We start from the raw sequence: 14,791 nt of genomic DNA, 5'->3' as shown, positions 1-14,791 counted from the left end.
TGCTTTTCTGTCTCTGGATCTGTTTTTGTTCTTCAGGTTTATGTTGTTCATTATTTTCCATAAATGAGTGAGATCATGCGATATTTATCTTTCTCTGACTGGCTTATTTTGCTTAGCATAATGCTCTCCAGTTCCATCCATGCTGTTGCAAATGGCAAGAGTTGCTTCTTTTTTACCACAGTGTAGTATTCCATTGTGTAGATGTACCACAGTTTTTTAATCCACTCATCTACTGATGAGCACTTAGGCTGTTTCTAAATCTTAGCTATGGTAAATTGTGCCGCTATGAACATATATCCTTTCTGATTAGTGTTTCTAGCTTCTTGGGATATATTCCTAGAAGTGGGATCACTGGGTCAAATGGGAGTTCCACTTTTAGTTTTTTGAGGAAATTCCATATTGTTCTCCACAGTGGCTGCACCAGTCTGCATTCCCACCAGCAGTGCATGAGGATTCAGCAATGTAACAGGATACAAAATTAATGCCAAGAAATCTATGGCATTTCTATACACCAAAAGTGAACTTGCAAAAAAAGAGACTAAAAAAAAATCCCATTTACCATCGCACCAAAAAAATTAAGATACTTAGGAATAAACTAAGGAGGTAATAGACCTGTACTTGGAAAGCTACAGAACACTGAAAAAAGAGATAGAGGAAGACATAAACAGATGGAAGAACATACCATGTTCATGGATTGGTAGAATCAACATCATTAAAATGGCCATACTACCCAAAGCAATCTATAGATTCAAGGCACTCACCATCAAAATACCAACGGCATATTTCAAAGACCTAGAACAAACTCTCCAAAAATTTATCTGGAATATTAAAAAAAAGACCCTAAATAGCTACAGCAATCCTGAGAAAGAAGAACAAAGTAGATGGGATCTCAATACCAGATATCAAGCTGTATTACAAAGCCACTGTTCTCAAAACTGCCTGGTACTAGCACAAGAACAGACATATAGATCAATGGAATAGAATAGAGAGCCCAGAAATCGACCCGAACCAATATGCTCAATTAATATTTGACAAAGGAGGCCAGAACATACAATGGAGTCAAGACAGTCTCTTCAATAAATGGTGTTGGGAAAATTGGACAGATATATGCAGAAAAATGAAACTAGACCACCAACTTACACCATACACAAAAATAAACTCAAAATGAATAAAGGACTTAAACATAAGATGGGAAACCATAAAAATGCTAGAGGAATCCACAGCCAGCAAAATCTCAGACATATGCTGAAGCAATTTCTTTACAGATACAGCTCCTAGGGCAATGGAAACTAAAGAGAAAATAAACAAATGGGACTACATCAAAATAAAAAGCTTTTGCACAGTGAAAGAAACCATCAACAAAACAACAAGAAAGCCCACTGCATGGGAGTACATATTTGCCAATGTTATCACCGATAAGGGTTTAATCTCCAACATTTACAGGGAACTCATACAACTTAACAAAAGGAAGATAAACAACCCAATCAAAAAATGGGCAACGGACCTAAATAGACACTTTTCGAAAGAAGACATAAGAAAGGCCAAGAGACATATGAAAGCCTGCTCAAAGTCACTAATCATCCGAGAGAGGCAAATCGAAACGACAGTGCGGTACCATCTCACACCTCTCAGATTGGCTATCATCAACAAATCAACAAACGACAAGTGCTGGCGAGGATGAGGATGCGGAGAAAAAGGAACCCTGTGTAGGTTTATGGCACCTACGGCTGAGGCCCACATCTCCCTGCTCACAGGGTCAGGTGTGCATGGAGCCTCCTCAACCCTCAGACCTGACCTGATAAACAAGCCCTCGGGGTCCCTCCCAACAGGCTCCCTGAGTCTAAGCCTGTATTCTGCTGTGGCCACTGTCACTGCTAAATTAACCCAATGCTACACCACACCAGTGCTTTGTCTCGGGGAGATTTGCAAGGTTGACACCCCACTACTCCCTTCCTGAAGCCCCTGTTCCCAAGGGGTGGGGTAGGGGGAGGGAAAACTTCATAAAAGCGGGATAAAAGACGACAGACAAGTTGGGGGTTTTAGAAGTGGATAAGAAATGGCAAGAGTGAAACTGTGACAAGGGGGACATGACCCAGAGGTGAGCCCAGGAGATCCCTGTGCAATAAAAGCCAGCCCAACACTGACCTCTGTCCCACACCGTCTGAACAATCCTCACGTCAGCTCCTTGGCTTCAGTCTGCCCCTGCCTCTTGGGGTGCAGCTGTACTCACGGCTAAATGGCCTGTCACCCCTCCTCCTGCAGCGGCCCCAGGCCGGGGCTCCCGGGCCCCAGGAGTTTCCCACGCAGGGAAGGACCCTGAGCACTGCTCACTCACCAAGCTCCCAGGAGGTGAACTGCCTCTGAGCAGTAGCACCCAGCCTCACAGGCTTTATTCACTTCCTAGGTCCGGTGATTTAGTAAAACCAGCTGGCCTTTCCCCCAGCTGGGAGCTAGCAGCCTCCTGATTGGGCCTGAGGGGCGTCCTCTGCTCAGAGCAGGAAAAACTGAGCTTAGTGCCCCAGCACCTGGGCTGGCTGATGCACAAGGCAGCCTCAGGGGCCTGGGTGCTCCTGGGGAGACTGGGAGGTTGGGCTCTGAGCAGATGAACTGATAGCCACATGAGCAAAATTAATAAACGGCCCTGGCCTGTTTGGCTCAGTGGATAGAGCGTCAGCCTGTGGACTGAAGGGTCCCAGGTTCGATTTCGGTCAAGGGCATGTACCTGGGTTGCAGGCACATCCCAGTTGGGGGTGTGCAGGAGGCAGCTGATCGATGTTTCTCTCTCATCGATGTTTCTGTCTATCCCTCTCCCTTCCTCTCTGTAAAAAAATATTTAAAATAAAATAAAATAAATAAACGACGAAGCAAAGCTGGTGTGTAAACCTTGGTCTTCATTTTATTTTACCTTAAAATAAGACCTAATTCCCTAGGGCAGTGGTTCTCAACCTTCTGGCCCTTTAAATACAGTTCCTCATGTTGTGACCCAACCATAAAATTATTTTCGTTGCTACTTCATAACTGTAATGTTGCTACTGTTATGAATCATAATGTAAATATCTGATATGCAGGATGGTCTTAGGGGTCACGACCCACAGGTTGAGAACCGCTGCCCTAACCGTTGCCCTAGGGCAATGGCTGTGCTGTGCGTTAGAATCACCAAAGGGAACTTTAAGAAAAAACTGCCCTTCCAGTTTTGTTGTGTGGTGTGGGGCCCACTCGGTTACCAGCTCTCCTTTTCAACTGGGTGCACAGCTGGAACCCAAAATGCTGCAGGGGCTGGGCCCTCCAGGTGGCTGCCTTCCGAGGAGCACCCTGGAGGACAAACACCGAGCAACACAGAAAAAGCCCGTTTTCACCCGTGGCCTCTCACACACATGGCCGGGATCGACACCGGCCCCTGCACTGGGGCCTGACAGTCTGCTGCGTGAGCAGGGCCAGGTTCTGGTTTCACTGTTTTGCAGAGCACTGTCCTGGGGCTCAGCGTCATCCACTCAGAACACACCGTTCGGGGCCTTTCACTCTGCACTCAGACTGCTTTTTCAGTGACAGCTCCACACAGCTGGGTCCATTCACTCTGCTTTTGTTTTGGTTTTGGGAGCCAGACCTGGGAATTAAAACAGCTTTCACAATCATTTCCATGGGGCAATGCAATCCTGCCACCGAGTAAGAATCTTCATATTTGGAAAGCAATGTCCTCCTCGTTTGCAAAAATTTAAACCCCAGTCCTCAGGGGATGTACAATACTGTGATGGGAACCAAAACTAAAGTTTGAAAATAATTAGGAAGGAGTTAAGTGGGAAAGTGTGTGGTAATTACTTTAGATAAAATAGAAAGAGTAGATTGTTAGATTGTTTTCTTTCTTTTTTAAAATTTAAATTATTGTTGAAAATATTACATATGTCTCCTTTTCCCCCCATTGAATTCTCCCCACCCACGCCCGCCCCCAGCACATGCCCCCTACTGTTTGTGTCCATTGGTTATTCTTGACGTTACCTATTAACATCTTCTTGCTAAACCATCATGTAGGTAAGCTAGTCACTACGTGATTTCTTCCTTGAATCAGGGAGTGGGGTGGACTCCAGGTTTCCAAATGCTTCCTAAGATTCTGTTCTGGTGAAATTTAAACTTTGAGTAATTTGTAAGAAACAAAGAATATGTTGATTCTGATAAAATAACTGGGATTCATTCTGTCATTTCCTATGTGATCTGAAGAGTATCAGAAACCTCCTTTCGGATCCCATTTAGACATGTTCCCTGCACATTTCTCAGTATTTATAATCCTTTCCCAATTCATTTTGATCTTTAATCTCTTTTTTGAAAAATAAAGTCAGGTTGCTCAGCCCTCTTACTGGTTTCTTCCTGAATTCACATGGCTTTCATCTTTATACCAAAGCAAAGGTGTGGGATATGTTAGAAAACAAACTTAAAGCACACCTTAACTTGCACTTGCTACTCGACTTCTCCATCAAGTTTCCCCCTTTAATAATTTAGGAATTGACAGGAAAAATAATCCTAAGGAGAACTGTATAACGATGTTAGCTCCCCCATGAATCAAAGTTACGAAGTTGGGAGAGTCTCTGATTCATGGATGATCCAAATTGCTGGGTCTTGTGTTCAAAGTCCGCAGAAAACTTAGATAAATCCCGAGGGGGGTTTTCATCCATCCATCCATCCATCCATCCATCCATCCATCCATCCATCTATCCATCCATCCATCCATCCATCCATCCATCCATCCATCCACCCAAGATGCAAGGCGTGTCTTCTCTGGACCAGACACTGCTCTCTGTCATTGAGAAATTCGGGGGAAGCTCCTGGCCCTGGTGGGGCTGGCCCTGCCTGCTAACAATAACAGGATAAACACATGACACCTGTGGTGGAAGGGGGTCAGGGGAAGAATAAAATGCAGAGCAGGGCTGGGGGGCTAGAGTGTGGGGTGCAGAGAGGGGCTGCAACTGTCCGCCAGGAGCTAGTGCTGGCCTCGGGCCTCCAGGAGAAGCGCTATTTCGGGGAATCAGAGAAGTGAGGGAGGCAGCCAAGCGGACATCTGGAAAAGCGGCTCCAGGCCTGGCCAGCGGCGGGGAAAGCCTGCCTGCCGCGCTGTGTCCCAGCCTCCGCTGCAGATGTGAGACCATGGCCAGCAGCCCCTCCATGTTATTCCAACGTAAACAGTCAATTGGGACCCTCTAAACAGGAGCACATTGTGCCAGAACCTCGCTGTGGAGTGAGCCTGAATGTCACTGGGAAAAAATAAGGTGAGCTATCTAAATGCTCTTTATATGGGCTCTGTATTGAACTATTGGGTTGACTAAAATATACATTTAAAATTAACGTCACCTGCTTCTTCTGCTTCTTGTTTCATGTGGTGAGTCACACATAGAACAGCTCCCGCCCAAGCCCCATTTCCACTGCTCAGCGGCTCCGACCTGCCCTTTCGAGGGAAGTTCTGAGTCAGTTCTGCCACATGCATTAGCACAGAGCTCCTCCTGAAAGGCGGCAACTACTCCACTGCACGTATCCAGTGTGGCCTGTCTCCTCGCTGGTGTTTGCTGGTTCCCCCTTGGTAAGCAGATAAGCACTGCTGTAAAGAATGTCCTTTGACCAACCCTATCTGCCTCCACCTCTGCTCACCCGCTACTCTGCATTGCTTCCTGCTGCAAAGGGAGCCCGATCAGAGGCCGGACCCTCCATTTACAAACCCATCCCATGCCCCTTGGTCCCCTCCTCCAAGCAGAGGGGGCCCTGCCAGGTGCCCAGCCCCACCCCCAAAACCCTCCACCCAAGGACCAATCCTGCTCCTCCTGAGATCCTAAACTTGGCCTCTTCCCTCCCCCCACCCCCCTCCATAAAACCACCCCTATGAGAGGCAGCCAATGCCTCCAGGTGGCTTCTGGGTCACACAGGCTAAATCCAAAGTCCTCCCCACCTGCCACTCCCCAGGAACCTTGCCCATCTGGCTCTGACCTCTTCCTTGAAAGCCCCTGCAGGCTTCCCCTGCCGCCTCCCCAGGCTGCCTCCTGCCGCCACTGCCCCAGGTCAGATGGAGCGTCCCTGACGCAGGCTGTCGTGGGCTCTCCAAGGACCAGGGCTTCCCCCAGGTCTGCCTCCTTCCCATGTTCATCTGCCCCCAGGTCACACAGCCACTGCCCGAGAGGAGGGCCGGAGGGCCGAGGTCTGCCCTCACCTAGGAGGCCATTGCTAATTTGTGGAACAGTTAAATGAAAACAGACCTGGGATGTTAAAGCAGATCTTAAAGATGGGGAGGATTGGCTGCACCGCTTACCCCAGGGCTCCCTTCCCCACATCATCTAAGCCCGGGGTGGGGAATGTCCGGCCCGCGGGCCCTATAAGGCCCGAGAAATCATTTGGTCTGGCCCCGCCAAGGCATTAGTGGTGAGTTAAGTAAATGTTTGACCAAATAAGGCAGGCTAATTTTTAAGTAGGTGATTTGTATGGCCCAAGAATGATGTTATAAATATCCAAATGGCCCTTGGCAGAAAAGAGATTCCCCACCCCTGACCTAAGCAAAAGAAACTTCTGACCCCACTGATGACTCGTTTCCACCTTTCGATAGACAGGGTCCTATATTACAATCCAGTGAAACTCCTGGTCAGAGAACCTTCGCAGAAAACTGCTGGAGGGGTCTGAGCTGCCTGGGTTCCTAAACACCCCGTGGACCCAGGACTGAAGTGTGTCCTCAGCTGACCAGTGGGACCAGCAGCTGGAGTGGATTCTCAGGCCTCCCCTAGACTTCCTTTTTTTTTTTTTTCATTCCATTTATTGGGGTAACATTACTTTTTTTAAATTTTATTGTTTAAGGTATTACAATTAGTAGTACGTATGTCCCCTAGACCTTCTAAATCACAGTCTGCACCGCGGCAAGGCCGCGGCAAGGCCAGAGAGGAAGGTGTGGACCCCGGGGCAGCAGGGCCAGAGGCAGAGCAGTGACACGCCTTTCTCTTTTGCACATTCTCCTTGTCCTTCCTGTCTTCCTGTGGCCTTCAGCCTTTCACTGAGAAGGGGAACAGGAAGGGAGAGGGGAGGAAGGAGATAAGAGCTGAGTGACTCCACTTTCATTTTACAAATGAAAAAATGGAAGACCCCATCTCACTGCTGGCAGAGAGAAGCTCCGGGCACTGCTCCCCAGCAGCTTGGCCGCCTCTTCCCTCCTGACAAGCACAAGGACTGTAATCCCCAACATGCTAAGTATCAGGGGGGAGACACATGGGATAAAGGGGCCTGCTGGCAGACACTTGGTAACACATAAAAACACAGCAGCCTAGGAAGCTGGGTGAAAGAGTAACTGGAAAAGTGACTCAACTGCTTCCTTAACACATGGCCATCTGTTCTTTAGCCAGACACCTTCTCGGCACAATTACAGCCGTAGTGGATGGACAGTGTTGTGTTCTGATGTCTGCCTTTAGAATGGCATTGCCCTACCTTCATGTCTCTAATTAGAATTGCTTCTGACAGCCCAGTGGATGGGTGCATCATATTCAAATGGCCCCAATTCTCCCTGATCAAAGGTTTGAACCAAGGGGGAAAACATGCTTTTTGAAGATGACAAAATGTCACACAACTGTGTTTGCATCTGTAGACAACTTTGCAATTGCACAGACTCCCCACAGTGTACATGAGGTTAACATTAGCGTTTTAACGCTCTGCCTCCTAGACCCATTCACTTTTGTTAAGTTATTACACTGTAACCAGAAAAGATCCCCCGAGGCCGGGCCAGCATGGCTCAGTGTTTGAACATTGTTGACTAGGAGCCAGGAGGTCATGGGTTTGGTTCCCTGTCAGACCATATGCCTGGGTTGTGGGCTCTATCCCCAGGGTGGGTCATGCAATAGGCAGCCCATCAATGATTCTCTGTCATCATTGATGTTTCTATGTCTCTTGTCCTCTCCCTTCCTCTCTGATATCAATAAAAATATATATTAAAAAAAAGAAAAGAAAAGATCCCCGGACAGAATGTGCAGAATTCCAGGATTGTAAGGGGCTGGAGCGGTGAGGCGAGATGCCCACTGTTCTCAGTTGTCCTTTGCATCTTACTGGGCTCTAATGCCCGCACAGTTCAGGGCCAGCACAGAAGGAACCCACTGCCCGCCCCACCCCACCCCCCGCCCCAAGCAGGACCCCAAAGCAACGTTCAAGAAATCCACGTCAGTGAAGGCCAACTAGGTGCCTGGGCCCCATCCAAAGTACCTCACATTTCTGACTGCAAATCTCCAGGCGTTCACTGTCCCCAGACATTGCTCAGGAGTTGAAAGAGTGCGTTGGATTAGCAGAGATTTAGTTAATTGACATGACTTCATGAGAAAAGAAAACAGCTGGAATGCCTAGAGGAAGGAATTGGTCCACACTTCTTAGTGAGCTGCCAACATTTGTGCTGGGCACCAGAAAGGCACTGGGGAATGGCCCTGGGGAATGGCACCTGTGTCTGGCTCCCCCATTTCCACTGCAGCCCTACTGCTTAGCAGATGACACCTCAAACTTCTGAGATGTACAAAGTACACTCCGTGCATCTCACAGCTCCCTTGCTCACGTGTCAAATGAGGATGAGTTAGAACGTGAAGCATTAGCACCTGCCACATAGCAATGGTCACCAAATGTTAGCTATTCTCACCATGAATGGGAAGATTTACATCGACTAGATTTATGTGAGTGCTATTCACTCTGCCATGGGCAAAAAGGGACTCAGCCTGGTGTTCACTCTGCCCGTAGGGTCCACTCCATTGCTCAGAACTCTCAGCCCTACCAGCCCCTCCGGAAGCCCACAGCTGGTATCTAAGATGATGAGTCACCTTTGGTGTGTGGCACAATCTTGCTTGAGGGTGGGTACTGAGTCATGATTATGTCTGTCCATTTGGCAATGGGAACTTATTTTAGGTTGAAATAAAAATCAGTTTAAGTCTACAGATTCCTTGTGACAACAGAAGAAACCCAAGTAATGAAAGAAAAAAAATAGTTAGCTTTAGAAATACTCTTCCCTAATGAGTGGGGCTAGGGAGTCAGGAATATAGATGGGGGATTTATGGTGTTGTTGTTCTTTAATAGATTATATAATGCAAATTCCATTGGGAATCAAAAGCATTTCATCACTTTGGAATCAAGTGTTACTTCACTTCAGCCACTCTCACTGTATTTTAAAGTGGTTGCTGTCACTGTAAAAAGGCATTTTCTGAGAAAGGTCCCTTCAGAGCACCATGGCCTGAAAGCATTTAGATTGAGATGTCATAAAACTTATCTTAAATCCTGCCACTGCCATTTAAAAGCCACATAACCTTAGCTAAGTCAATTATCTCACTGTGGGTCTTTGTCTCCACCTCCAAAATGAAGACACACATGTCTTGGAGCCATGTAATTAGGCCTGGAGATAAGACCTGTAAAAATCCTTCTGTTGGATCTCAGAGGAAAGCCAACACTGATCTAACTTAGAATCAAGAGAAAGTGGGGAAATGGTGGAAAGCCCAAAGCATCTCTGGGAACAACCTACTTTAAGGGTCTGTAAATCTGCCGCTGCCAAGACCAGACTCTCTGAGCATGTCTCCGTTGAGCTCTCTCAGAAAGAAATGCTCCCAAAAGCTCAGGCAGATCCAACATGGACTCAAAATAGAACATCTGGCGTTTTGCATGAAGTCCAAGAAAAAACAGTCAGCCGCCGCAGCTCTGCCTGGAAGGGGGAGGGAGGGCATACAAGCCGCCACGGTGGGTTGCCAGGAATGTAGGGCAGCCCTGATGTGCCAGGTGGGAGCATCAGGACATCAAAGAGGATGCTACCCGCTGAGGTGAGAGCTGCCATCTCCTAGTAACCTGACAGGACACCAATCAAACAACCTTCTCTTAGAGTTTTTGTTTTCAAAGTATACTTTCCATTGAGAAGAGGTGTGGACTAACGGAATGAATGAACTCTTTTATAGCTGCTCACAAGTGGCAGGGCCAGGATGAGTAACAGAGAAAATGCTGATTCTGTCTATTGCACCATTATCCTGAGTGCCTGTATGCCAACTACCAGGTGGTTAAGCAAATTTTTAGACAAGGATTCAAAGGAATGACCCATATATATATATATTATTTTTTTCAACAGACATAGCACCTTAATTATAAAATAACCTTGAAACACTGACCTTGAAGCCTGGAGGCTTAAGGCCAGTTCCCCTTCCTGTGCCAACTGTTTTATGCTCTTTGGAGGGGGCAGGATGCCATTCATTTAAGATGCTTCCTCATTTGTGCTAGCATCTGCAGGCACACGTGCTTTTGAAGCCTTTGACAGGGAATCCACTCTGAGCCCCACCAGGACCCCACACGACCCAGCCTGGCACATTTTCTGGTGTTTGTTCATTTAAGTAAGGTGGGCGATGTCATTGATTTCACTCTGCATTTCCTCAGTCCCGGCCTCTGCTATATCACAACATTTTCTTTCTCTGGAATGTTGAAAACCTGAGTCATTTTACCAGGATATCAAATTAGAACAGTCCTGCTTCCCGGGAGGCAAAGGCGTGGGCCGGTGGGGCGGGGGCGATGACTGACGCTGCGACAGACACGTTCAAGAGGACTGGGAGGGTCTCCCCTGGCGCCGACGCTCTGGGGATGCCATGCGCCAGGTGCCTGGGGCCCAGGGCGCAGGGCACACGGACAGCGACAGGCCAAGCATCACGTACGCGCGCGCCAAGGGCGCCAACCGGCAGCACCCGAGCCAGCCACGCCCCGCTCAAGGGCAAAGGGAAGGTCGCGGGGAGGGTGGGCACCGGCTAGGACGCCAGAACCTTAACCCACGCCTCCCTCCACCTTGTGTGTGGCCTCCAAACAGGTGGAAATGAGGCCGCAGAGTCTTTAAATTAATCTGGGGCTGGGGAGGAGGGGAGAAACCACACACCAGCTACCGGACGCGTCCCCGCCTGCATGGTTCTTAAGGCTCCAGGTCCGCATCCGCCTGAAAACGCCCATCCACTTTCTAGCGGTTGGCTCGCTCCACCCAGGGATTTGCCCGGATCTGGAAAACCCGCTCCCTGGGAACCCCGGCGCCCCCATGTGCACCCAGCGCCACAGCCTGGGCGTGGCCGTGTCACTCCTTCCCCCATTATATGGAAATATTTTCTTGGTGCGTCCGCGGGCCTCGGACTCCTGTCCTCATCTCCCCGAAATCCGCCTCCACGCTGGCGGTGGGGCGCCTGGAGTCTGCGCTCGGTGCTGGTGACGTCCCGGAGTCCCCGCTTCCTAATCCTTCCCCCAAAGAGAGGCTGGCGGGGAGGCCGAGTGACCCATTTTAGTTTTCGGTTTGGTCACAGCCGGAAGGGGAAAGGCGATTAGAGCGGCGGAAACCCCTTGTTTAAATCTCCCGGTGTAAACGTGCAGTGTGCCGGACGCCTGGCCACCCCGCCTGGGGACCCCCGCGCCCCCGGACGCGTCCCGAAATCGGCAGCGGGGACCCCGCCCGCGCCGCGGAGGGGCGTGAGTCCTCCGGACGCGCTGCGGGTACCGCCGTTTCCTCCGCAGCACAGGGCGGGAGGGACTCCTGGCATTGGAGGTGGCGGCGCTGTCACCCACCTGCAGGGGCCTCCGGACCCACCCTACGAGTCGGACTTAGATGACCTACAAGGGCGGCCCAGACGACCCCGTCGCCAGCCTCAATTTTTAAAATAACGTGGAGGTGGAAAATTAATTCATCTTCCGGATGACGGCTTGGGCTGCCATACCCCTCCCATCGCGCCCCCGCAGGGACGTGGAGGCTGCCCGGCCCGCTCCAACCACGCAAGGTACCCCTGCGGCTCCCGGGCACCGGGCTGCTCTCCCACATCTCTCTTCTCCCCGTACCCCTGTCGCTTGCCCGGGTCTCCACATTTTCCCCCTGGTACCTCCATTCCTTCTCCCCGATGTCCCCCTCCACCCCGGCCCGGGGAGGTGGTAGCGCACCTTGAGCATCCCCGCCGCTGGTCAGCACGCCGATGGCTTTGCCGGCCCCGGAGAGTTGCTCCAGGAACTTTCGGAAGGAAGCTCTGGGGACCGAGGGGTCACCGTTGTGGTCCATGGCGAACAGGCCGGACACCGCGCTGGACCGGGTGCTAGGCAGCCAGTGCACCCCGCCCGCGGTGCCACCGCTCAGAACCGCTCGCTCCGCCCACTCCGTGCGCGCCAATCGGAAGCTAGGGGCGGGCACACGGGGCGGGGCCTGCGGAGGTGGCGCCACGGGCAGGGGCGTACAGCTCGGCAGGGCGCTATGCAGATGGAGGGGCGGGGCGAGGCGGGGCGGGGCGGGGCGGGGCGGGGCGGGGCGTGCCATTGGTGGGCGGGCTTCGAAGGTGCGGGAGCCTCGCAGGCGGAAGAGCCCAGGTGTGTGAGTGGGGACCTTTAGAGAAGGGGCGTATCGCATATGGGAGGAGCCTCATAGGTAGGCAGGACCATTGCAACTGTGGGAGCCTTGCAGGTGGGTAGAGCTGCACATTACAGTTTCGCCGGTGGGCGGGACATCAAGAGATGGGTGGGGCATCGCAGGTTGCGGGGGGCGGGGGTTGGTAACACCGCAGGTGGGAGGCGGTGGGCGGGGGTGGACCGCTGCAGGTTGCGGGAGCATCTCATTTGAGGGGAGCCCCGCTGGTGGGTGGGAGCACCATCCGGAAGGAAAAGAACTCCAGCCGAGGCTCGAGCCCTGATTCCTGCAGAATTCCTCGCCAGATGGCGCTCGGACCCGCGGGAACCCTCGCGGTTCCTAGGCTGCCCCAGTTTCCCCCTCCAGCCTCAGGTCGAGAGGAAGGAATCGGAACGGATGCTCTAGTCTAGTTGGTGAGCAAACGTAGGCGTCGCTGCCGGCGATGACAAAGTCCTGACCCCTGTCCCCCCAAGGGTTCTGGCGCTCCGTACCCCCGCCTGCCTGCACGAGGGACAAGAAGGAACATGACTGGAGAGGGGACCTTAGCGCCCGGCTTGGGTGGGAGGAGGTGAGGAAAGGCTGGCTGGCGGTGGAGATAAGACCTAAGTTCCTACCTAAGGAAACGGAGTTCCTGAGCTGTCAGCTAGATGCGCTCAGCCCTGCTGGGAGTTCCAAACCTAAGATACTTGCATCCAGTGTGTGTGTGTGAAGGGGGATTGATGAACAAGCTGACACTTTGCGGAGATTAACCTCCTGCCAGTTACCTGCGCTGACACTCAGACGGACCCCTCGGGGGCGTGGCCTCAGGAGGCACCCATACTGGGGTGCAGTGACCCCAAGAGTTTCATATGAGGTCCCATTCATCTTCAGGTCACAGTGGGGATGGCACAACAAACTGAGCCTGCTAGATGCGCAATAAATGTTTGTTGAATGGATACAAGAAGGAAAGAGATTAAGAAAGGCCCTTCGGTCCACCTAGATCAATGGTTCTCAACCTTGGCTGCACATTAGAATCACCTGGGGATCTTTTTAAAATCCTGATTTCTGGGCCTCATCCTCCGGAAATTCTGTTTCTTTGTTATGGAGTGGGGCCACAACATTAGTAACAAAGAAACAGAATTTCCGGAGGATGAGGCCCAGAAATCAGGATTTTAAAAAGATTCCCAGGTGATTCCAATGTGCAGCCAAGGTTGAGAACCACTATCCTAGAGAACCCTGTGATAGCAACACAATCAAGCTATTTGCTATAGGACCACTCCAGACAGAAGGGGAGTGGGGTGCACAGACTTAGGTTGGGTGCTTGTGTAAATACGCTCCACCTCATCTTCCCACTCATGTCTCTGAGCATCAAAATTTTATTGTAAAAGAGAAAAAAAAATGCCTGCCATGGACAAGCCTGGAAGTCTGATCTCTGCTGTAGGCCAGGATTAATGGAGAATCCTGAACCCCTATGATTATGGAAATCACCTGGCTTATTTTTTTTTTCTGGCTCCACCAGAACCACTGAAGTCCAGTTTCCTAGAGTGCTGCCAGGGAATATGTATTTTTAACAAGCTCCCAGCTGTTCTGATGATTGCAGAGTCTGAGAGCAACTGGCTGATGGATGGAGCCCAGCAGGGCCAGTGATGCTGAAAGGGACCCTGGGTGTTTTGACGATGGCACACAGGTGACCTTTACTCTCCAAGGACAGGAGGCTCTGAGCACCTCCACTCAGAGGTCTCCAGTGCCCCCAGCCCAGAATTTGTGGTCTAGAATCATCCCTCCCTTTCTAGAGCATACTACACTTGGAAAAGTTGGTGTACACTGAATTTCATCTTCTTAAAATATAATGTTTTTATAATTTAGAGGACTGGTCATTTGTCATCGGATTGTCTGTAATTTAGAAAATGATAGAACTCAAGTAGTGTTCACACATGACAGTAAATGATGCAAATTATGATAAAAATACACACGGTTTTTTGCTGTTTCGGTCATAAAGGTAAATATCTATTGACTTGAAGATACGTTCAGGAAACATTAATAAAAGGCAAGGTTAGAAATAATGGAGGCCTGTGTGTGTGCATGTGTGTATATGTGTAAATAAATCTAGACATTTTTATTTCCTTTCTTTTGCTTATTACAAGAATTGTTTTTTCCTCCTATGACCTAGTGTTGTTTTGGTATAAAAATATTACAGTTAAATAAAAACAATAAAGTTTAGAATTGTCAGACCCCCAAAGTTATGACTGTTTTTACAAAAGATTTTTTTTTAAAGCGAATTACACAGAGTTGTGGTTCAGATAGGAAATGTGTCATTCTGCCCCGACTAAGCTCAGGGAATAATACACAGAGATCTCAGTTAACATGGAAAGACAGAGCCATCTCTCTTTCCTTCTTCTTTTGCAATACATGTATTTTAATAGTTCAACTGGAGGTACCTCAACT

General features: G+C 49.9%; 1 protein-coding gene across 2 annotated transcripts in view; it reads right to left on the bottom strand.

Annotated features, from left to right (window-relative positions):
* Positions 1–12,132, bottom strand: part of PFKP (phosphofructokinase, platelet) — a 61,917-nt gene extending 49,785 nt beyond the window's left edge. Inside the window, exon 1 of one of the 2 annotated variants that reach the window (XM_081095626.1) lies at positions 11,914–12,132. In XM_081095626.1, coding sequence (XP_080951752.1) covers positions 11,914–12,028 — 115 coding nt within the window. In that variant the 5' untranslated portion in view covers positions 12,029–12,132. The remainder of the gene's footprint in view (positions 1–11,913) is intronic. The other variant, XM_081095627.1, reaches the window with a different exon arrangement.
* Between the last annotated feature and the right edge of the window lie 2,659 nt (positions 12,133–14,791).

The sequence above is a fragment of the Myotis nattereri genome (genome assembly GCF_964212035.1).
Source record: "Myotis nattereri genome assembly, chromosome: 1".
In the NCBI taxonomy this organism is placed as follows: domain Eukaryota; kingdom Metazoa; phylum Chordata; class Mammalia; order Chiroptera; family Vespertilionidae; genus Myotis; species Myotis nattereri.
Note: the sequence above shows the minus strand (reverse complement) of the source record. Positions and strands in the feature narration are given on the sequence as shown.